This window comes from Pteronotus mesoamericanus, unplaced genomic scaffold, assembly GCF_021234165.1.
Source record: "Pteronotus mesoamericanus isolate MK-2021 breed Mesoamerican mustached bat unplaced genomic scaffold, CSHL_Meso_final scaffold_651, whole genome shotgun sequence".
NCBI lineage: Eukaryota > Metazoa > Chordata > Mammalia > Chiroptera > Mormoopidae > Pteronotus > Pteronotus mesoamericanus.
In genome coordinates, this window is record NW_026555325.1 from 30,787,390 (window position 1) to 30,811,715 (window position 24,326).

Here is a 24,326-nt window from a genome sequence, read left to right on the forward strand (position 1 = left end):
CACTGATCTGCCTTTTTACAGCTAGACCTGTGTGCTGCGAGGAGCTAAGGCCTTCAGTGTCCCCTTCCTTACCCAGGTTACTCACAAAATGGATTCCCAGCGGGAACTCGCAGAGGAGCTGCGGCTTTACCAATCCACCCTTCTTCAGGATGGTCTAAAAGATCTCCTGGATGAGAAAAAATTCATCGATTGCACCCTAAAAGCTGGTGACAAAAGTATCCCTTGCCACAGGTTGATTTTGTCAGCTTGTAGTCCTTACTTCCGTGAGTATTTTTTATCTGAAATTGATGAGGCGAAAAAAAAGGAGGTAGTACTAGATAACGTGGATGCTGCTGTACTGGATTTAATCATCAAGTACCTCTACTCTGCCAGTATTGATCTCAACGATGGAAACGTACAAGATATTTTTGCCTTGGCCAGCCGCTTTCAGATCCCCTCGGTGTTCACTGTCTGTGTTTCTTATCTTCAGAAAAGACTGGCTCCTGGGAACTGTCTAGCCATCCTAAGATTAGGACTTCTCCTTGACTGCCCAAGACTTGCCATCTCTGCCCGTGAATTTGTGTCTGATCGCTTTGTACAGATTTGTAAGGAAGAGGACTTCATGCAACTGTCTCCACAGGAACTGATCTCAGTCATTTCAAATGACAGTCTAAACGTAGAAAAGGAAGAAGCAGTATTTGAGGCAGTCATGAAATGGGTGCGAACAGACAAAGAAAACAGGGTTAAAAGCCTTAGTGAAGTGTTTGATTGTATCCGTTTTCGCCTTATGACAGAAAAATATTTTAAAGATCATGTTGAGAAAGATGATATAATTAAAAGCATCCCAGAACTCCAGAAAAAAATCAAAGTTCTCAAAGATGCTTTCGCAGGCAAGCTCCCAGAACCTAGCAAAAATGCAGAAAAGGCTGGGGCTGGTGAGGTGAATGGAGATGTTGGTGATGAAGATTTACTCCCTGGTTACCTGAATGACATTCCCAGGCATGGAATGTTTGTCAAAGACCTCATCCTCCTGGTTAATGACACAGCTGCAGTGGCTTATGATCCCACAGAAAATGAATGCTACCTTACTGCACTGGCTGAACAGATTCCCAGAAATCATTCCAGCATTGTTACCCCACAAAATCAGGTATATGTGGTAGGAGGACTGTATGTGGATGAAGAAAACAAGGATCAACCTCTACAGTCATACTTCTTCCAGGTAAGAAAGGCTATTTTTATATAAGTAGGGACATAAAAAAAAGGTTGTTACTCACCATCTGGTAAACTGATTTGCAAATTATTCAAAGTGTTTCCATTGATTCTACTTGATGTCCTATTCCAGTCCCCAAAAAGCTGTAATCGAACAGATTTTCTACCTTTTTCCAAGTTTCCTTGAACTGATTTGAAGTTCTTGGAGGCAACATTCTATCTCCTATTTATGGTTACTGCCTGTAATATAATTTTGTTGAATATTATAAGAATTCATATATGTATTTCACACACTTTGAATTACCATCTAGGGAAAACTGCCTACACAAATGTCACTAATGTGAAATAACAATATTTAGAATTTTTTATTTACAACATGGTAATTTTTTATATATGACAAATTATCACATCTATTCAGATCAGAGTTGTACTTAGTCATTATTACACTTAATCTGTTTTGTGAAACCACAGAAGTTTCCAAGAAAACAAATTCTAAACTAATAGAATCTTTGTAGTTTGTTTGAAGGGAGTTTGTTTCATATTATAAATGCATTGTACTTCATCAGTTTATGGAGGAATCGGTGACTTGCCAATATCAGTGTTTTGTAGCTAACCATTAGCTCAAAGAGCCTGTTTAGGTCCTACCTAATCATGGCCTGGGATTTCTGGGCACTTGAGTTGGAAAGGCCAGAGATAAGTGTAAAATGTCGTTTTGCAATAAGTGTGTACTCTCAAAGTGTTGTGAATGCTGTACATTCACAAAGTACTACATTTAACCAGTTTTTTCTTTTCTTGAAAAATGGAATAAATGTAATACATGTTAATCATGCTTCTTAATTTTCCAAGTTCCACTGAAGAATGTAAACTATGAAATATAAAAATAAAATAGAAGCTGTGATCATATGTATTTGAACATGGGCCAGAAAATTTCCTAAGCCCTAATTTTAAATTCAGAAAAATTTTAAAAAGGGCAAATTCAATTTAAAAGACAACGATTATATCGAGGAAGTAAAAATGTTATCAAAATGCAGTCAGATACTTAGAAATCATAGGTCCAAGGAGTACTTAGAGCCTTATCATTATTCTCTCCTACCCTGTTACTACCCTTCCTTTATTGACACAGCCTTGCATTTCTGGTTTAGCAAACCTGCTTAATGTTCTTTATAGCCACAAAAACAGTTATACGAAGTTGAAAGGGCCAACTCCCTATCATTGCCTATGCCTTGCTCCTTTTAAAAGGCACAAATAGTGGAACAAGATGCCAGGATAAAAGCACCTGGTCGTAAAAGAGGGTTATGACTCATAAGAAAATATAGGTATGAGGGGTTTGGAGGGGTGGAAGGATTAAGCAAGAAAGAAAAAAAGAAAGAACTCGTGGACATGGACAATGAGGTGATTGTGGGGCGGAGGGGGTGGGCGGAGGTGGAAGAGGAGGGTATGGGGGATAAATGGTAATGAAAACTACAATACAAAATAAAATAAAAGACTTTTTAAAAGAAAATATAGGCATGAGAATTTTAGGTCTTGCTTTTCTTGGTGACATTTATTAAAATGTATTGTTAGTACTATCACCTTTGGTTGTATACTGTTGATTATGAGAATTTTTACAAAGGTTAAGAGAGGGTTTTTTCCCACAGGCTTAATGGGTTCATCCAGTCTTAAAATAATAATAAAACAGCACCACATCTTAAAATAATCTAGGTCCAAACCCTAATTTTAAGGATAAGAAAACTGGGACCATAGTGGTTAAACAGCTTGACAGCTCGTCTGTCAGAGTGTGGCAGACAGCCCGCTGCTTCATCTGCTGCGGGAAGCGCCCTAGCAGGGTAGCGCGGGGACGCAGACAGTGCTGTGCAGCCTGGCGGAAGCCGGCCACACGGGGTTATAATGGCTTCTGTTCCCATTTTGAAACAAAAACTATGGATGTATGTACCTTGCATTTGAATATCACTTAAAATCTCTGTGAGCTTGGGCAAACTATTTAACCTTTCGGTGCCTCAATTTTCTCACCTGTAAAATGGAGATAATAAAGTGCCTGTCCTGGAGGACTAAATGAGATTACCTGTGCAAAGCATTTAGTAGGAACCCTGCCACAGAGTCAACACTCCACAAGCATTGATCATTATATCTACTATTCCACACACCACTTTCTTGATCAAAGGATTTTTTTCAAAAATGAAAACATTAGTGATCACAATCTAGATACTGAAATCAGTAAATGCAAAGCTAATAATTAAACCACTCATCTCATCTAGTCGTAATTAGTGCTTTGTTTTAACTAAGATTACTAGAACAGACATAGATAGGCTTTCACAGGGACCCCCTCCCTATACCATAGCATTTAATATCTGCATTGTCCTTGGTATCCAATTATTCTGGGTTTTATTCCTTTTTCTTCTTCTACATAGAAGTAGCACTAGAGAGCTTAACAAACCTGTGACTGCTCTACCTTCAGACAGCAGTTTTCTTGTGCCTGGGTGTCCTAAATGCAATGTAGAAAATATTAAAAGTACCAATAGTAAGTTGTAATAGTAAGCTGAAACTGATGTCAGGAATACCAGAATCACCTACCCCAGGTCATGGGCACTAAAGAGGGGTGTCTTAGGCTTGCAGAAGTGGGAGTAGCAAAAATAAGCAAAGTTACTTCCTAATATAAACCCAAAAAAAGAAAAAAAGAGCAGGGTAGACCCTGACCACGTAGCTCATTTGCTTAAGCATCATCCTGATATGCTGGCCCAACCACTGGCCCAAGGTTGCAGGTTTGATTCCCAGTCAGGGCATGTACAAGAATCAACCAATGAATGAATAAACAAGTAAAACAACAAAATTGACATCTCTCTCTCTCAAATCAATAAAGGAAAGAAAGAACAGTATTTCAATTAACTCTCAGCGGAAGGCTAGGAAGTTATAGGCTATAACACTTGCCTATATCATAAGGTAATAAGGCAAATCTAAAAATTTTTTAAGGAAAGAAGATACCGCCTAAAGTTTCAGTTGTCTGTGGCCTGAGCGACAGGTCCAGCTGTCCCGGATGCCAGCGTGGGGCGCCTGTTAAATATAGCACGTGGGGATCATTCACACACTGTGCCCCTCCCTGCAGTGAAAACCTCCCTTTCCCCAGGGCCCTAAAAGCAGTATGACTCTTTATTCAGACCTGAACAAGGAAACATGGGAAGAGTTAGTTTGACTAGAAACTTTACAGTCTAACTAACCTCTTAGGACCATTTTATTCTCTTTCCTTTCTTGGAGTCCTACACATGTTAGTACTTTCAGCTATCTTGGTAAACCAAGTAGATTTTTCTCACTTTTCTAGGTAATTCTGGGTAAAATATAATACTTTTGCATTATAGTTTTATTTTACTTACAAGATCCTTGACTCTCTCAATGAATTCTGAACAACACAAACTGTAGCATATTTTCTGGTACAAGCTCCACGTTTCCTCATATATTCTTTCTTTCAGCTTGATAACGTAGCAGCTGAGTGGGTTGGACTTCCACCTCTGCCTTCAGCGAGGTGTCTGTTCGGTCTGGGAGAGGCAGATGACAAAATCTATGTAGTTGCAGGCAAAGACCTTCAAACAGAGGCTTCACTGGATTCGGTATTATGCTATGATACTGTGTAAGTTGGCATCACATTCTTATTTCTTAAGCATTTCGGTACATGAGTGCCTGTAACATTCATACTATTAGAACCTGGAATTTACTGAAAACATGTAAATTCTATCCTCTTCTGATTATAGGGCTGCAAAGTGGAATGAAGCAAAGAAACTTCCTATCAAAGTCTATGGCCATAATGTGATTTCACATAAGGGGATGATATATTGTCTAGGAGGAAAGACAGACGACAAGTAAGTACCCTAAAATCTCCTTGTGCTTTGTATCCAAATGATTTTTTATTACAAACATTCCTTCTTCTTTTCATTTAAATCTACATGATGAAATAGAACTTGGTTCTTTCTCACTCATAATTCTTTGTAAATAAATTTTTAATATAAAATTTTCAAAAGTGATTGGAGTATATTATAAATGCTTTCACAATACCTCCAACATAAGCATTCTTACAGTAGAAAACCAGCATTTAGGAACATAAGTATGTTTTTAGGTAATTTATAATTATATTTTACTACATTAAAACCAATGGGATTTTTTTAATTGGTTTAGTCATAAGTGTTTCTTTTAATTTAGTATTTAAAATAGAATTCCTAGCAATAGTGCATAAAAGTATCATGGGTTTGCACTTTACATTTATAAGAGAGAATTTAGTTAGGTGCGTTTAAAACAGAAAAGCATGGTAACTGAAAATAGGACAGTTATTTCTTCAGCAGTGTTTCACTTATTTACTCCTGAGCAGAAGTGGTATTCAAAATATTTAACCCTGGTATTCCCACAGTGCCCAGTTGCTTGTGACAAAACAGGATGAAGTTTCATATATAAACCTAACTGGATTTCTAGGCACTTCTCAAGGGATAGGTTATTATGAAAAATGTAACTCAGAGGGAGAACTGAGTTCAGAGTACCTAGGAATCAGTCAGCTAAGCCAGTAGCCTGTCTGATAAAATGAGGATTTTCAGTTTAAATAGTGAGAATTAATTTCCTGCCCCTAAAAATTCTAATGTGGTTTGTCGTCATTTTTCCGGTTTAATTAATAGAGATGCCCCATCCTGGAAAGGGAGCCAGAATTAAAGATTGGAAGGGCAAAAAGGAAAGGAAAGTATAGAAATACGCTAAAAGTAAAGAACTCTGTGTTCTGCAGTTAGTAATTAATGGTTAGTATTCAGTTATAATGACAAATATAGCACAGAAAATGTGATTGAAAAAGCAATGAGTTTTTAAACAGTAGTTTTATATTCAAAGGTAATATTCTGAAATTTTGAAATCCTTAATCCTAGCTACCATCAAATGAATGTTTAAAGGAAGGCCATATTATAAACTCACTCAGTGTAAAATCATTTTTTGGAGGACCAAAATTTCTGTTCAAGATTAAATGTCAAACCTACTACATGTGATAGAAAAAGTTCTGTAGCTCAAAAAAAATCATACATTGGGCATTTTTTTCCTTGGTAAATGAAATGGAAAAATCTATTAAGCAGCTTCTGATTTTGGAAACATAATGACCCTGCCAGATGATTTAAATTGTTTCCTTCAAGTAGTATTAGTAACTACGAAATTGATATGTCAGTGAGAAGCATACAGGTCTTGTCAGTAAGAATATGTTAATCTTGAGAATATGATTAACCAAAACATTGCTTGACAAATGCCGAAGTCAAGAACTTTGAAATGAGTCATTCTCTAAATAACACACGGAGCCCTGGCTGGTGTGGCTCAGTGGACTGAACACTGGCCTGAACCAAACGATTATGGGTTTGATTCCCAGTCAGGGTACATGCCTGGGTTGTAGGCCAGGTTCCCCAGCTGGGGGCGTGGGAGAAGCAACCAATCGAGGTATCTTGCACATTTATGTTTTTCTCTCTTGCTTTCTCCACCCCCCCCACCCCTCCCACCTCCCCTCTCTCTGAAAAGTAAATGAATAAAACATTTTTTTAATTAAAAAAAATGAAAGAAAGCACTGAGTTGCACTAGTGATCACCACAGAATGTGAAGAACATGACTTTGTATCATGTTCTAATCAAGAAGTTTTAGAGTAATACTCATAAGTCAAATATTAGAAGAAATGCTTCTACTTCAGGTATCTCATCTTTTAAATGACTAAAGAAAAAAAACATCCTCACAAAAAGTTGGGATTTTGTTTGTTTTTTGGCTTTACCAAATAGATCCAGTTAATCACTTATTATATGGAATTCAGTGAATTATGGGTAACTTTAAGGAAACATAAAGAACATACTAAGAATAATAATTCAGATGAGCCCGGGTTTTTCTGGCAGCATTTGGCATATAATACTGTTCTCATGGTCTCATCTATAGTCCCAGAGTTCTTAAAATACATTGGAATGTTAATGGTAGACTAAAATGAAATGAGCCATCATATTACATAGTTAAATTTAAAATAGGTACATTCTCACCTAATTATTTTTTAAGTTATCTGATTAATTCCTAGAATATTCAGATAATTAAATAAACATTTGTGTTACCGAGACACAATAAAGGGTTCATCTTTTTTTTTAACTCTATATATGTCTTCCATTAAATTTAGTAACACGATTAAAATCTGTTTTGCATAGGTTTCTAGAAAGTTGCCAAAATAAAGGTACCCTAGCTTCCCATAGTACAATTAAGTTCTAAAATAGTTTTGGTCCTCACATTTGAAATTGTCATTTGCTTGGTGGCATATGTTCAGATTAAGAAGACTTTAAAGACCCTAACTTGTATGACTTTGTGGGTTGAGCACTATCCCGTGAACCCAAAGGTTGCTGGTTCAATTCCCAGTCAGGGAGCAGGCCTGGGTTGTGGGCCAGGTCCCAGGTTGGGGGCGTGTGAGAGGCAACTGATCCATCTGGCATGTTTATGTTTCTCTCCCTCTCTTTCTCCTTCCCTTCCCTTCTAAAAATAAAAAATTAAAAATCATTAAAAAGAACCAGTATCACACCAATAAATTCAATAAAAAGAAAAAAATTAAGTTTTTAAAAAGGATACTTTGGGTTGGTTTGTTTGGGTTTTTTTTCCCCTCTGCTACACTACATATTCCAAATGAGAGGCAAAACTAGATGACTGGCTAAGTTGCTTCTTTCAAAAAAGGAAGGTTCACCCTGGCCAGATGGCTCAGTTGGTTGGAGTGTCATCCAGTGCATTAAAAGGTTGTTGGTTCAATCCCCAGTCAGGGCACATACCTAGGTTGTGGGTTTGACCTTGGGGCATGTTTGGGAAGCAACTAATCGATGTTTCTTTCCCTTCCTCTCTCTATAAAAATCAATAAAAATATATCCTTGGATGAGGATTAAAAAAAAAAAAGATTGTAAAAGGACCATGTTGTTGTCTTTTTTGCTTATAGAAAGTGTACAAACAGGGTGTTTATCTACAACCCCAAAAAAGGAGACTGGAAAGATATGCCTCCAATGAAAACAGCCCGCTCGATGTTTGGAGTGGCTATCCACAAAGGCAAAATTGTGATTGCAGGAGGTGTCACTGAAGACGGTCTTTCAGCTTCAGTTGAAGCTTTTGACCTCACAACAAATAAGTGAGTTACTATATCTTACTACAGCGTATGAATCACTATACATTTTAACTTTGGATAAATATGAAGCTTTCTAATTAGGACATGGGGAAAGGAGGACAGAAACGTAAGGATTAAAGAGGAAATACATTCATGTGAGTATTTTCCTGTTACTGGGGGTAAAAATGCCTAACATTTTTCTGCATTGCATGTGTCTGTAATTTGGAACACATCACCTTCAAGGTAATGTTGGGGTGCTTAATTTGTACTTGTTATTAACTTTGTGAATTTAGTCATGCAAAGGTAACACTTCTGAATAATTATCTACACTTCCGTGGATATATGTACCTCTATAGGGTTATTTGATTTGAAATAGGTAGTTTAAAGATAAAAAGACCCACACCTTAGCTTGTGATGTTTGTAAAGAGAGAATGTTTCAGAAGTCTAATTTTTTTTTGCCAGCAGTTTGATTTTTTTATGCCCTTTATAATATTCTTAAATTTTTCACTTTTAAGCTTTTATTGGCTTCAAGTTCATGTGAAAAGATATTTGCGGGGGTGGGGGAAGGTAGAAGACATTAATTGTGGGGATAAGTGGTGATGGAAGGAGACTTGGCTTCTGGGGGTGAATATGCAGATGATGTATTATAGAATTGTACACCTGAAACCTATGTAATTTTATTAACCAATGTCACTCCAATAAATTCAATTTAAAAAGATATTTGACAAATATTTATATAAAATTAGTTGTTTCAAAATTTTGAGCTCACACATCTGAATTATAGTTTTTATATTTCTAGTTTAGCAATGAAGAGAAATTAGAGTACTATTATTACTTTTTAAATAAACCACGTATTCCTGATTATCTGAAAATTATAATACAAAGAACTTCTATGGATAGGACTTAAACAATCATTAAAAGTCATGTTGTGAAAACTATATCCTATGGGTAATCTCATGATATAGAAAGTTAAGAAGCAGAAAACACAATTGTAACTATTTTCTTAGTTTTGTTCATGTGTATGGATGGAAGTTTGTATTTAAATGTATGCTTTTATAAAAATGATAAAATTATACCAAAATGTTGCTTATTATTATGTCTGGAGGGTAGATCATAGGGGAAATTTTTTTCTTCTATACTTCCTGTATTTTCCATATTTTCTACAACATACATATACTATTTTTATAATTAGTTTTGTCATATTGAGAGCTTTATAGCTAATCTGTTTAAATCTTTCAAATAAAGGAATAATATTTGATATTTTCTAGTAGCAAACTTAATCTTCTAATTTTGGGTGCATATGCTACTTGAATTTCTTTATTATAGTTACCTATAATTAGTCAGTAAATGCATGTGGCATTTCTTTAAGTTTTACATTGACTATATATTTCAATGATTCCTAGATGGGAAGTAATGACCGAATTTCCCCAAGAAAGAAGTTCCATCAGCTTGGTCAACCTGGCCGGATCGCTGTACGCCATCGGTGGGTTTGCCATGATTCAGCTGGAGTCCAAAGAGTTTGCACCCACTGAAGTCAATGACATATGGAAGTAAGTGTTCTTCACTCCCATTTTCTGAACCAAATAGCAAATCAGATAAGTGATCATTGATAAACAATTTTTAAGTAAATAGTCAGCTAGACTTTCCCAACATGTCAGCTACTTATTGGTGGTACACCCTTGGAAATTCATCGACCTTTTGCATGTGCTGCTTGATCACATACTGCTTCCAATGAGCTGTGAGCTTGGAAAGGAACTTCCCCAGGCCTGTTTATTAATTAAATGAGAATTGGACTGTGGACCCTTTAAGCTCCACTCCAGCTCTGAAAGTGCAATGCTCTAGGCTTCCGCAGAGTAAAGCCTACTTCCAAACCACTTTCTACCGGACAGTACTTTAATCTCCTAAGAAAACAGAGTTCTGAAGGAATATTTAACCTCCTGAGCTTTCCATAAATTCGTTAATTCTATTTTAAACTTAAATGGTTTTACAATTTTTTGAGAAGTCAGTTACAAAAGCTTTAAAAAGAAATAGTAAAAAGAAGCAATCCATTCTACCTCCCACATACGTGTAAGTTGTGTCAGGAAGAGTCACGTGAGGCAGGGGCAGGGGACATAGTGTATGGATGTCTGGTCACCATTGCGAAACCACGTGTCTGCCGAATGGCACCTGCTGCCTTCAGCCCAGGTGCTGTGCCTGCTGATCTGAGTTTACAGGAAATAGATCTCAGTTGCCTGAGGTGAGCCTAAGTGAGTTCACACTGTACACACCCAGACACCGCCAAATCTGTGCGTTCCCTCTCAGCTTAAAGGCCAGTTCCCACTCCCAACTCTGGATGCCCTTACCTGGCCTGTCACCAGACTGTCTAGAGCATTGGGACTCAAAGTGTTGGCATCTCCTGGAAGCGTCTTAGAGATGCAGAATCTGAGGCCCCACCCCAGACTTAATCTGAATATGCATTTTAACAAGATTCCCAGGCAATTTACTTGCACATTTAAATTTATAGCTTAAGTTTATAGCTTACAGCTTTGTAAGAGTAATCAGCAAAGGCATACCAACCACTAAGCCTGAAAGTGGAAAGTGGGTATTTGTCTGTACCTGACCAGTACATGCCTTATTCCCAGCTGGTGAACTGAAAGGCTAAAAGGCCAGTAGCTTAAGCAAATATTTGCACATCCATCATTTCCTTATGTTGTTGTATTAACTAGCCCTGTAGAGAGCACGAAAAAAGTGGCTATAAGGGGAAGTTAACTACTACTTCTCACTCCCCAACCCCCACCCCGGCCCCCAAAAAAGGGAGGAAGGAAAGAGGCTAGACTTGGCAAGAGGGTGAGATGGGGAAAGTCTGGAAGCAATAGGAAAAAAGGATGAAATAATGAATGGTTGAGAAGGTTAGGGGTTTTGGAAAACAGGGGTAGGAACCAAGAATGAAGAGGTAGTGATTCTTAGCCCTGGCTACACATGAAAATCGCTTGAGATGCTTTTAAAATATATGGGTAGCTGGGCCTTAATACAGAACAATTAAGTTGGAGTTTCTGGAGGTAGGGCCTGGGCATCACTAGGTCCTAAAACCCTAAAACCTTCCCAGGTGATTCTAAGGTGTAGCCGCTGATGTTAAGGAAGGTGCTGTCACTAGCTGAACTCCGCATGAGCCACTCTGGTTCCTAATGGTAGTCAAAAGCCAAGCTGCTTCAGCAGGAGGAAGTTGTAGGCAGCATCTCCTGCTAAAAGTAGCCCTTATATCACTGAGGGGAGCCTGAAAGAGGGATCTTCTCTGAGTGTGATTTATTTTACAATTAGGGCAGTGGTTCCCAAACTTGCCTCCTCATTGGAATCACTGAAGGAGCTTCAAAAATATTGACCATCTGTCACACCTCTATAGACTGTGATTTAATTGGTCTCAGGTATGGTCTGGGCTTTGAAACTTTCAAAAGATCCCCAGGTGAATCAACGTGCCGACAAGTTTGGCAGCCACTGGATCAGGGAAAGGCAAGATCAGCATTCATCATCATCTGCTTAGCTGTAAAATTTTAAATTTAGGTATTAGTATTTTCTGTTTGGGTAATACCATCTAGAACAGTGATCCTCAAACCTTGCTGTGTATTAGGATAACTTGGGGAGCTTTTAAAAAATCCTCATACCCAGGCCATACTCCAATACCAATTAATTCAACTGTGGGTTTGGAACCCAGGCATCAATATTTTTAATGTCCCCAAGTGGTTCCAATATGCAGTCAGATTTGAGAACCAACAATCTGCAGCAGTTCCCAAAGCAGCATCACAGCACCTGGGCATTCGTCCAATATGCAAATTCTTAGGCCTCTCCTCAGACCTACTGAAAGTGTGCAGGTGGGGCCCAGCCACCTGTGACTTAGTTGAAAGCCACTGAGCTGTAGAAAAGTGGCTGCCCGCTTGCCCTCAGCTTCCAAGTGAATATTCACACATGCAGAGATGTAAAAAGAAATGAAAACTATCAGTATACCGCATTCTAAATATATGGACCCTTTTACTATTAACAAAAATCCTATTTTTCTGCTTGTTCTTGAAGTCACTGCATTATTTAGGATGGGCTGAGCTGGAAGTAAAACTATAACAGCCAGGAAGCAAACCTTCTAAGCCTCATTTAACCTCAACCGCCTAGTGCTTAACTGTGGTCACTTTTTCATTAAAAGGTCACATTTTTCAGGTCATTTGAAACTATCTGTTAATTTGCTGACCCAAATTTTGTTTAGATAATTAAGGTTCTTCCCTTTATTAGTAGTAAAATATTTTTTACCTACTTTTCTCTACATAAAAATCACTCAGGACACAGTACAACTGTTGAGAATTAAATTTGGACCACTGAAGAAATTCAGATAGTGCATGTCTTACATAAGTATCAGCAAAATTGAAATCTCATTCATTCATCATAGAATGATTGGGGTTATTTCCTTATGCCAAGTCATGACTGCTTCTGGAGGACGGAATAAGATATATTATTTGTCCTGAAATACCTTTGAGCTTGTTGAGGACAGAATATAGAGGTGGGGGGGGGGGATTAAAATGGAGTAATTGCACCCTGACTAGTGTGTAGTTCAGTAGGTTGGGTGTCGACCTGCAAACCAAAAGATGGCCAGTTCCACTCCGGGTCAGGGCACATGCCTGGGTTGCTGTCCAGGCCCCCAGTTGGGGGCATGGGAGAAGCAATCAACTGATGTTTCTCTTACACATCAATGTTTCTCTTTCTCTCTGCCTTCCCCTCTATAAAAATAATTTTTTTAAAAAAAGAGTAATTTGCTATAACAGATACTATAAAAATGACAATGTGAGACAATAAAGAGAAAGCAACAAACTGTTTGATGAAGGCAAGAAAGGCTTCAGAAAGAAAGCAGCATTTAGGAGTTTTCCATGCAAAGAAAGAGGAGCATTTCAGCCACTGGGCAGAGAAGAGGCACACGTTTCAAAGGAATTCCAGTTGTCTGTATCTTTTTAACCCTGAATACTCAGAGGGGACAACTAAATCTTACCTAATGTCAAGTGGAGTCTAAGAGTAGTACTCACACTGGACAGTAAAGGGGAAGGAAAATGGATTTTTATGGAGTGACCACTAGTGTCAGGTTCTGTGCTGGGCACCAGGGTATGAGAACGATTGAAATCATAAGGCGCCTAATGGGCCTGGATTGTCCCAATTCTTACTCTTAAAGTAGAGTCTGTTGGACTTGACTCATAAAGACCAGCCATATCTATCAGTCCAAAAGGGAATGACTAATTGCCTGTATGTTACTCCTCATCTCTGGACTGCCTCTAATTGCCAAAGGAAGCTTATCTGCCTGAGCATCCAGACGAAGGACCGTGGCCGTGGTTCAGGCACGCTCATGCAAAGGGTGCAAGGATGCGTGCAGAGTTACCCTCCAGCGGCCAGAGGCGTCCTCCTCTGGCTGAGAACCAGTAGGGTTTCTCAAAGGTCCACAATTGTGTATTTGATACATAACGAACTTTCCACTTAACTGCTTATTGATTACTTTTTTTCTCCACCAGGTATGAAGATGATAAAAAGGAATGGGCTGGGATGTTGAAGGAAATACGTTATGCTTCAGGAGCTAGTTGCCTCGCAACACGTTTAAATCTCTTCAAACTGTCTAAACTCTAAACAAGAAGGTGGAAAAATGTAATAGATTGGGAGGTGGTTTGTTTGGATAACAGGGCTTTAATTTATTCTGTTTTTTAAAAGCCCATAGAGAGTTTCATGTAGAATTTATTTACTAAGTTACTGTCCAAGAGGTTAGCAGTGGGTATCAAAACCTCAAAGTCACTGAATCTTCAATGTAATGATCAGAGCTTAAAACCATTTTCTAATGAGAAATTAAAGATTAACTTGAACAGATTATTTCTTCTGAAATCTCTCATTCAATCAGTTGTACAGCAGGTTCCTAAACTTGAGTTGCCAATCCTTTCATTTGTGTTGTTACTTTACACATGCTTTCTATTACAAATGAAACTGGAAAATGAAATATGTACATCTACATTTTTAAAAATGTTTAAAACATCAAAAGCTTTCCCTCATGCCTCAAAATGACAAGAATTCTATGCATCATATTGAAGATTACATGCCATGAGACTTAAATGCTAGTTAAGGAGTATAATAAATGGGTCTCATTTGAAGGAGAAAACTCTACTAAGTAAAGGCAGTCAAATTCAAGCAGTCTTTTTCCTCCATTCTTTTTTTGACATTAGTATACTGTTTGTGATTTAAATCAAAATTTTTTTTTTTTTTCAATTTAAAACCAGCCAGTCACAGTTTTCAAGCCATCAGCTAAAGTACCTGTGCTGGGAGAGTGAGGAAGTGGCCTTAAACTGCAGAGGCAGAAGTGCAGCCAGTGGCTGGCATGGAGGAGGGTGTGTATTCCTTGGTTTATCTATACTTTCCAAGAAAGAGCTATTTGCAAATTTCTGAAAGAAAGGTGACTGTATTATTCCATTTTCTGGTGTATAAGACCCTTACCTTTGAGCTATTTGTTGTTAGTGTATACACGGTGGGCCAGAAGTAGGTTTAAAGTTGGTTACATGGAAAAATAATACAATAACTAATAAATACTAATACAATAATAAACTATTTCACAAACTCATAACTGTACACCTACTTTGGCCCCACCCTATATATATAGTAGTTGATTCGCAGGTCTTTCCACAACCATCACATTCAACTCTCTCCAATCTGTAACTAATCGTTGCTTCTGGGCCTCACGTGCTTTCATAGACACATTTCTGACATACATTATTTTCTGAGAAACCTGACTAGGGACGGGTTTGGAGTATTCTATGACTAGGGAGAGGGCTGAACAATGCAGACATGAGATTCAGTTGTAAGATAATGCTTTGGGATGATGAGAATGTTCTGGAATTAGATAATGGTGATGATGGTTGCACAATCTTGTGAGTGTACTAAAGACCACTGAATTGTGCACTTTAAAATGGTGAATTTTATGGTATGTAAATTATATCTTAATAAAAAAAATGCTTTTGTTTATAACCATTCCAGTTATTTAGACAGAAAAATCATCAAAAATATAAATATAAATAAATACAAATATATACACATACAGCATCTGAATCAGGCAGCCTAGAGAAAGGAGAGGAGGAGGTGTGGTACATGAGAAATCAGGGGATGTGTAACAGTAAGTGAAAGGTATATCAGGAGCATTTCATCAAGATTTCTATGTATCTAAAATATACAATACCTGGGGTTTTATTGATATCCAATTTATAACCCTCAACAGTCTAATTTATAACCCTCACCAGTCTAATAATTTTATTCTAAAAGTTACATAATAAAACATTTCAACCTATTCAGTTTAGTTCTGGTAATCATTTGCTTGGGAATTAGGACACATTCATAAAATGGACCATAAACTTAGCATTTAGCATATCAGCTAACAGAAATGATTATCATGAGATCATCATATCAAGAAATATGAAATCAAAACAGAAATATATCAAGATATATTTCACTTACTTACTGTTCTGATTTTGTTTTCCACAAAAGGTAATGTGAAGTTCACATTTTGCAAAATAATTAAGAATTGGGGCTTAAGTCAGGCAAAATCATTGGATATTTTAAACAAGCACTTTAAGCCTAAACTAATTATCAGTGTGGCAATTTACATGCAGGACACACATTATAAAGCTACATTTAAGAGTTAAGGCTCTCTAGCTACCAACTTTTTTGGAGACAGAATGAATTTAGAGGATCAGACTAAGAAGACAACACATTTCAGATGGCCAATTACCTGCACCCCCACCAGGTGCCTTTTGGCTGAGCCCATATATACCAGTCTTGGAACAGTTAGGGATTATATCACATAGTATGCATAGTAACTACTTTATTGAATAAATGTGTTGTAAAACAAAGAGAAAATCATTTTTTCCTCCTCAGTAGGATCTGTAGGATCAGACCAAGTCTAGAGTGGTCCACTTCCCCTCAGCTATCTCCCCATTTCTTTGCTTCCATTTATAAGAAATTCTCATCTCCTCCTCCTTTCTCTTGAACCAGTCAGACCTTCAAACTTACCACTTTGTCAAAATGAATCTTTTCAGTTACCTGAAGTACCTGTGGTGGGAGTTTGTATTTTCTCATGTTGCTAAATTTAATAGATATTTCCCAGTCCTCATCTTGCCTGACCTATCAGCAGCATCTCATGTAATTGCTCACTTCCTCCTCCTTGAGATGCTTTCTCTACTTAGCTTCTAGAAGTATTACTACCTATGACTTTTCTTCCTACCTCATTGGCCAATCCTGTCCAGTCTCCTTTGCTTATCCTTGACCCTCTTCTTCTTGACCTCTTTGTGCGGGAGACCCGGAGCTCAGTCCTCAGACCTCTCCTCCCTTCACACTTTCCTCTCATCACTTTTTAGTGATTTCTTCTAGTCTTATCACATTAAATACTACTGACAACTTCCAAACTCATTCTGGAGTCTGGACCTCTCCCTTTACCTCCAAACTCATTTATTAAAGTGCCTATTTGATATCTCCATTTAGATAGTTAAAAGGCATCACAAACTCAACACGTCTAAAACCAAATTCATAATCCTCACCGCCACCACCAGCACTCCCACCTTCCTCTTCTGATGGACCTCTCCACCTCAGTAGATTGCAATTTCACCTTTTCGGTTGCGCAGGACAAAAACGTAGAATTAATCCTTAACCCCTCTTTTCTTCATACCTCATATCTGATCATTGAGCAAATTCTGTTGCCTCTGCCTTCAAAATACATATAAAAATATGACCAATTCTCATTACCTCCACTGCCACTACTCTCTCCAAGCCACCATCCATTTCTTGTCTGGATTATTGCTACGACCTTTTAATGGGTTTCCCTGCTTATACACTTGCCCCACTGCAGTCTTTTCTCATCTCAACAGAGCAGTCAAAGTGATCCAGTTAGAATGTGAGTTCTTTATGCCTTTGCTAGAAATTTTCCAATGGCCTCATAGCCATGAGATTCTATATATTTGACTCTCCTATTTACCTGTTCTCTTATTAGACTTCCAACCCATTTGTCCTGCTCTAGTCACAATAGATTCCTTGTTATTTTCAAACATGCCAGGCACATTCCTACCTCAGGATCTTTGCACCTACTCACCCCCCAGCCTGAAGTACTCTTTCCCCAGATAGCCTCACCTCCTTAAGTCTTAACTCAAATGATAATCTTGTCTCTCCCAGATCACCCTATTTAGAATCATACCCACCCACAATATTCCTATCCCTTCCTCTGAATTCTTTTCCATAGCACTTAATAGCATTAATTTTGTTTGATTCCACCCCTGGAATATGTGGTGTACTCACTGCTATATTCTCAGTGTCTAAAACAGTTCCTGGCACATAGTATGTACTCAAAGATGAACTGTAAACTATTTAAGTTCCTTAAAAGCTACATATCTTTTATACTAAGAATTTCAAACAGCTTTCCAACCAGATAGTAGAGAGGGTATTCCATTGTAAAATGTCTGTTTATTTTAATAGGGATTCAATTGATCTTGAAACCAGTCAATTCTATACTATTTTTTAACTGAGTCAGGTCATTTAATTAAAATAAGTTCATATGTGACACATCATGATAACTAATTTTAAATAAAAACTACAATCATGATTTGCTATCTCCAAATATACGTTCTCTCAGGTAGTCCATCCGAGCATCCTTTGTTGACAGTGCCATAGAGTTCCATTCAAAATGAGGGATCTGTAAAATAAGTAAGATAGTTTAAATGGAGATTTTAAGGCAACAGCAAAAAACATGAGGGAAGACTTCTAAGCACTACTGAGCATAGCTGTAGGAACCCTATGAAATTGGTTTACATAAGCATGTCCTTTGCGCCCTTTTTGGAATCTAAGTGGGTCCTTCTTCCTAACAAAGCCCGGAAGACCTTCTTTTGCCTCACACCTTCCTATGATACCAAAAACAGACAGTTTTTCCTAGGAACTTTCCTACATTCACACCCTAGCCTTTTCTCTATAACTCCGTCCATCTGGTAAGATAAATGTACAAATCAACAGATCTTCTAGAGACAAGAAAGGATGATTTTTATGTACTATTCTTCAAAAAAAAATGGAGGATATTTCAGGTATTTTAATAAACTTTTTTAATATTAAAAATATGTAATTCTACAACTTTAGCATTAAAAGGGAACACATGTACAAGTGAGGGTCTCCAAGTCTTTTAGAGGCTGATTTTCATGAGTGTCTCATACCTGAATTACACGATAGCCCAAAATTTCCAAATGTCGTTTTTTCATAGCAGATTTTCCTTTTAAATGAGGGATGTTTCTACAAAAAGCTCTTAAATCCAAAAATTCCAAAGCAATTCTACATAAGATAAAAATAATTACTTCAAAAATCAAAATGAGAAACAATAATTATAACCCTCTCAGGAGCAAGGCTGCACCTTTGATAAACTAACAAAAGCCAAATGAATATAAATGAGTGTACGAAATTATTTTCTACCTAAATTTGTAATTAATGACAAGCCTATTTATTATACATATAGCAAATTATACTAAATAGCTCCATGTTTTCACCCATTTGTTTCTCTGTCCAATATATATTTATTATGCACCTACTATATGTAAGGAAGGCACAGTGTAGAATACAAAGCTAAAGCGACATAGCTTTATAGCAGTGTAAAACGTGGCTGAATACTATCAGAAAAGCAGAGAGGTATGGAGCCTCCAAAGAAGATTTTATTTGCTTCTGCTGAAGTCACTTAGAAGATTAGCACCTTAGAGATATGCTAGACTTTAGACAACGAGGGACAGCCATTAAGACTGAAAGCACACACACAAGAAAAAAAAAGCTACAGAGGTAGAACGCATGAGATAGATTAGAAGTAGATTCTACTACTCCATAAATCCTTGATAAATGAGTTCAAATATAATATTTAAATGACAAAATATGAAACTAAAAAATAAGTTACCTTTCAGATCCTGGTGGCAGCCTTGATCCAACTCTTTGGGTATTTGATTCACAGTGTATTTCTGGCACTTTTTCCAAAGTTATATTATCACTTTCATAAGGAAGAGGTTTCTTTCTTTTATCCAAGACACACTCAAAATCTATAAGTACAGGAATCAACAGTATGAATGTAAATTCTTACAGGTAAGTTTAAGATATATTTAAAATATATATACACATATGTATACAACACATACACACGCAGAGAAAGAATGATGTACCTAATTATCCAAATTACAAGATCTGGTCCAACAGCACCTCTGTTTGAAAATCAATCAATAAAAATCAACCAGCAAGTATTAGTAAATTATATTTAGCATGGGGCTATATTTAAGCACTGGACTAGGTTAAATCACATTAAAGAGTTTTTTTGGGTTTTTTTTAAAAAGATTTATTTATTTACTTTTAGAGAAGGGAAAGGAAAGAGAAAGAAACATCAATGTGTGGTTGCATCTCGCACACCCTCTACTGGGGACATGGCCTGCAGCCCAGGCCTGTGCCCTACGGTGGGAATCAAACCCGCAACCTGGGTTCGCAGGCCGGAGCTCAAGCCACTGAGCCACACCAGCTAGACAGTTTCATTTAACCCCTTTAATTCTGTTGGTCACATTTGGAGAGAGCTAAGCTAACTCACCTGAAAACTAGGAAAGATTCAAGCATGTATCCTGTCTTTCCTAGATGAAGTGTACGTAGCATAAATCAATGACATGGAAAGTTCTTTTCAAGACAAGTTTCAGCTAACAAATTTAGAAGGAATGATAGATGTAGAATATCACAACTCTGCCCCCTCCAAAGAATGATGGATTTAGGCAATGATTTTAATGGCTACTAAAATCAGTAGCTGATGAGAGGACTTTCTAATGGATGAGCTGACTGAACACTCAAACCCACTGATGGATCTTAATATAATACAAAGGAAGACAACCAGCCTTGTGTGTCTTCTGATATGATGCAATAAAAAGTACATACCACCTAAAAAATAGTCTGGCCAAAAAAAAAAAAAATCTTGCCTGAATCTAATCAAACCTCTAAATCTAACTCCTGGCTTACAAGAAAAACGAGGATGTTGGAGCATTTTAAATGACACCATAGAGTTGCAATTAGAAAAGTTCAGGATGTTTTTTAAAAAGTGCAATAAATAAATTGTAAGGAAAAAGGAGAGAAAGATAGAACTTAAAAAGATAAATAAACAAATGCAATGTTTTGATCCTACTTTTAACAAGTCAACTGTAAAAGAAAAGAAAATTGAGGCAATTGAGCATTGGCAAGCTATTTGACATTGTGAAAGTATTGTAGGGGCCATGATGGTACTGTGGTTAAGTTTTTAGAAAGCCATCCTTATCTTTTAGTTACACATTCTAATGCGATATATAACCTGTGATTTGCTTGAAAAGAATCAAATGGGACTCTGGTGAGTGGGTATTGATCATTATTTCTACTGAATGTTGATTCCACTTTTGTATATGTTTAAAGTTTTTCCATAATGAAAACAATCATAAAAGCATTTAAACCAAGAAAAAAAGAAACAATGAATGAAAGGGGAAAAAAGTAGCTTTAATGATATAGTTGTTACACATAAGAGAAACTGGGGAATTGAGGCATCTTCAAGTTTAAACATGAAATATTAATTCTCTCCTTAAGAGAATCAATTCCAGAGCTAGAATGATCAGGTCTAATCCTGGCTATCCCATTTGCCAGCTATATAGCCTTGAGAAAACAATATTGTCTCTGGGCCTTATCTGTTATATAGAATAATTTACATTCCTTATAGAGACATGAATGTTTATTATATGTAAAACACTTAAGACAGTGTCTAACATAATAAGGAATATATATCAATTACTATTATGTTGTTATATAAAATTGCAGCATTGTTAGACAGATAAACATACAGCAAAAAAACCCCTTAAGTATCAATTATGTAAGCCACAGCACACTCATTCAATGATAGATTACACAATCATTAAGAATAGTGTATTTTCACTGTTGGCATAGAAAAATATGCATAATAATATATAAACAAAGAAAGTAACAAACACTATAAAATAAGCCACTTTTTATTTTTAAAAAATCAGTTAGAAATAGAAAAACACACCAAAATTAAATAGTGTTTATATCATGGGTGATTTTTCTTTTTCATTATCTACCCTTTCTGGGTGTTTTGATAATCACATATCATGTGATAAAGTGTTTCTTTAATATCTAGAAAGTAATGGTTCCAACCCATAATTCTTACTCATACTACATATTATCTTAATTATACCACATTTTTATATATAAAATATTATCTATTAAATATTTTTAATGACTTACATACAGTTTTACATAAAAATAAACCTCCTGACAACAAGATGTACAAATAACTGAATTACAATGAGCTTGTGACAGAATAATCCTATTTTCAGTACTAATTATGTGTATGATTTTGGGACATAGTGATTTTTTTTCTCTTTTCACTTTTCTGTATTTTCCAAGTGTTTTACAATGGATATGTATTATTTCTAGTTTGAAAGAAACGTTAACAAAACAAACAAAAAGAATAAAGTGCGATAATAGGAATAAAGAGCCGGCCATATGCCTGTCACAAATTTGATGCTCGATAAATTTTAAATTATATGATATGGGGTTACAGACCATTTTCATATCCATATTTTAGTGTGTTTCCTTCTGTGATCATTACCTTTATAGGAGTATAATCTATCTTTCAAACAGTAGAGATAAACAAGAGTAGATCTATGTGTCAAAAACAACCCTCTGGAAGAGACTGCAAGTTGTTGTCCAATACCCAATTCTTCTCTTCATTTTTAATAGAGTCTTTAAATGTCAGCTGGGTATGTAGCCACCCAGAATAAAAACCATCTTTCCCAAAATGACTTGCAACCAAGTGTGGCCACAGAGTATAATTTAAAAATGGTATGTACAACTTCAGAGAACTGTACTCAAAGGGACATCCTTCTTTTTCCTCCCCCCACCCCTCCAACTCCTGCTCAGGCTATAAATGTGTTGGCTGAAACTGGAGCAGCCATCTTGGACCATGAAGAGGAAACTACACATTAGATTATAATAAAATAGAAAGATCCTGGATCTTTAATGTTTGTGAGGCTGGCATCTCAGCACTGGACACCCTATGTGTTTGGGAGAAGCAAAAAAGTTTCATTAAATTCCTGTTATCTTTGGATTTTGTCACTCTTAGCCAAACCTAATACTGACTACTTTAAAACCGAAAAACTGAGGCTACGTGTTTTGTAATACAAGATAAGGGTTTTAATGACTATCTGTTTCGGTCTCCTGCTAAGTACAGAAATCACACATACACCATCATCTGATCATCTAGCTTCTGCCTGAACATTACTTCTTCACAAGGCAGCCCATTTTAACTTTTCAACAAGTCTTTCATAAACTTTTCCATATGCTGAATTCAAATCTGCTTCCTTTAATTTTTACCATTTTTATCCTTAAGATAGAGATATCTAATTCTTCTTTCACATGACAATCCTTCAAATATTTTTTTAATTTTATTGAATTTATTGGGTTGACAGTGGTTAATAAAATTATATAGGTTTCAGATGTACAATTCTAAAATATATACAATCCTTCAAATATTTTAAGTTTTATGCTCTCCATAAGACTTGTTTTCAGACTAAATATCCCTAGCTTTTTATAAAATAAAATTTATTTTATTTATTTTTTATAAATAATTTTTTTAAAGATTTTATTTATTTATTTATTTATTTATTTATTTATTTATTTATAGAGAGAGGGGAAGGAAGGGGAAAAGAGAGAAGGAAAGGAACACTGATAAGAGATATGTCAATTGGCACACCCCCAGATGGGGACCTGGCCTGCAACCTAGGCATGTGCCCTGACCGGAAATCGAACCAGTGACCCTCTGGTTCACAGGTCAGCACTAAATCCACAGAACCACACCAGCCAGGGCTAAAATAAAATTTACTGAGTACTTACTATGTTCTAAGGCTATTGTTAAATGCTCTTCATGCAACATGTGGGTTAACCCTGTTAAGCAGATACTATTATCCTCATTTTATAGATTAAGAAAACTAACTGGGTTCACAGGTTTAGGATCTTGCTCAAGGACTGAAATCCATGTAGCCCTAGGCTTTTCTAGTTCTTTCTAAGGCCTTTGTGTCTAGGCCTTATGTGTCACTGTCCCTCACAAAATGCAATGCTGAAAATAAGAATACAATACTAAGATGTGTCTAAAGGACAGAATACAGTAAGACTGCCAACTTTCTCATGATTATTACTAATATAGTTTAAAAGAGTATTTGATTTTTGGCAAGCATTTATACTATTAGCTTACATCAAGCTTATAATCTTTTAAAATAGTCTGTATGCAGATGTTTTCTAAACCTAATTTTAGAAAATTTATATTAATCCTCTTAAAATTTCGTATTTTCATTTATGCTTACCACTTGAATTAGCCATTTTTTAAAAAAATCTTATATTGCCATCAAATATATCATCTGGCCTATCAGCTTTGTCATCCTCAACTAAATCAGAATGACTTCTACAGCTACACCACTGAGAGACAAGATTACCCAGGGTAGAGTAGAGCACATACCTAAGGAGATCCTCATCCAGGTTGTTAATCCAACTTAGTTTTTGAGATGAATTTACAATGAAATTGACATAAATAATTTCCCTAATTTAAGGATACTTAGTGGAAAGGACAGAATCTCTTGAACATCCAGATATGTCCAATGAATCTAAATCTGGGTTTTAAGTACTTAAAATTTGTAAAAGACTTACAATAAAAAAATTTTTTTTTGCCAGTCCAATTCCCAGTCAAGACGCATGCGTGGGCTGCCAGCCAGGTCCCCAGTAGTGGACACGTAAGAGGCAACCACACATTGATGTTTCTATCCCTTTCTTTCTCCCTCCCTTACCCCCTCTCTAAAAATAAATAAATAAAAACTAAAAAACCTTTTTTTTTGAAGAATAGCAAAACGCTGGGTCATGGTAACTTCACTGTTGTTTTCTACTTCTATATCTTTGGAAATCTTCAAGGTAACTTGAAAAAATTTTTAAA

At 36.5% G+C, this 24,326-nt stretch overlaps 2 protein-coding genes across 2 annotated transcripts in view; one reads left to right on the forward strand and one right to left on the reverse strand.

Moving 5' to 3' along the window:
• On the forward strand, positions 1 to 14,153 carry KLHL41 (kelch like family member 41). The gene is made up of 6 exons (XM_054562693.1): positions 1 to 1,198; positions 4,650 to 4,807; positions 4,929 to 5,036; positions 8,135 to 8,320; positions 9,700 to 9,846; positions 13,810 to 14,153. The coding sequence occupies exons 1-6, from the start codon at positions 89 to 91 to the stop codon at positions 13,919 to 13,921; spliced, it is 1,821 nt and encodes a 606-aa protein (XP_054418668.1). The 5' UTR covers positions 1 to 88; the 3' UTR covers positions 13,922 to 14,153.
• A 3,545-nt stretch (positions 14,154 to 17,698) lies between these two features.
• FASTKD1 (FAST kinase domains 1) overlaps positions 17,699 to 24,326 on the reverse strand; it is a 34,135-nt gene continuing 27,507 nt past the window's right edge. The window contains exons 13-15 of the mRNA XM_054562315.1: positions 19,239 to 19,377; positions 18,517 to 18,631; positions 17,699 to 18,008 (exon numbers count right to left, since the gene is read on the reverse strand). Coding sequence (XP_054418290.1) covers positions 17,913 to 18,008; positions 18,517 to 18,631; positions 19,239 to 19,377 — 350 coding nt within the window. The 3' untranslated portion in view covers positions 17,699 to 17,912. The remainder of the gene's footprint in view (positions 18,009 to 18,516; positions 18,632 to 19,238; positions 19,378 to 24,326) is intronic.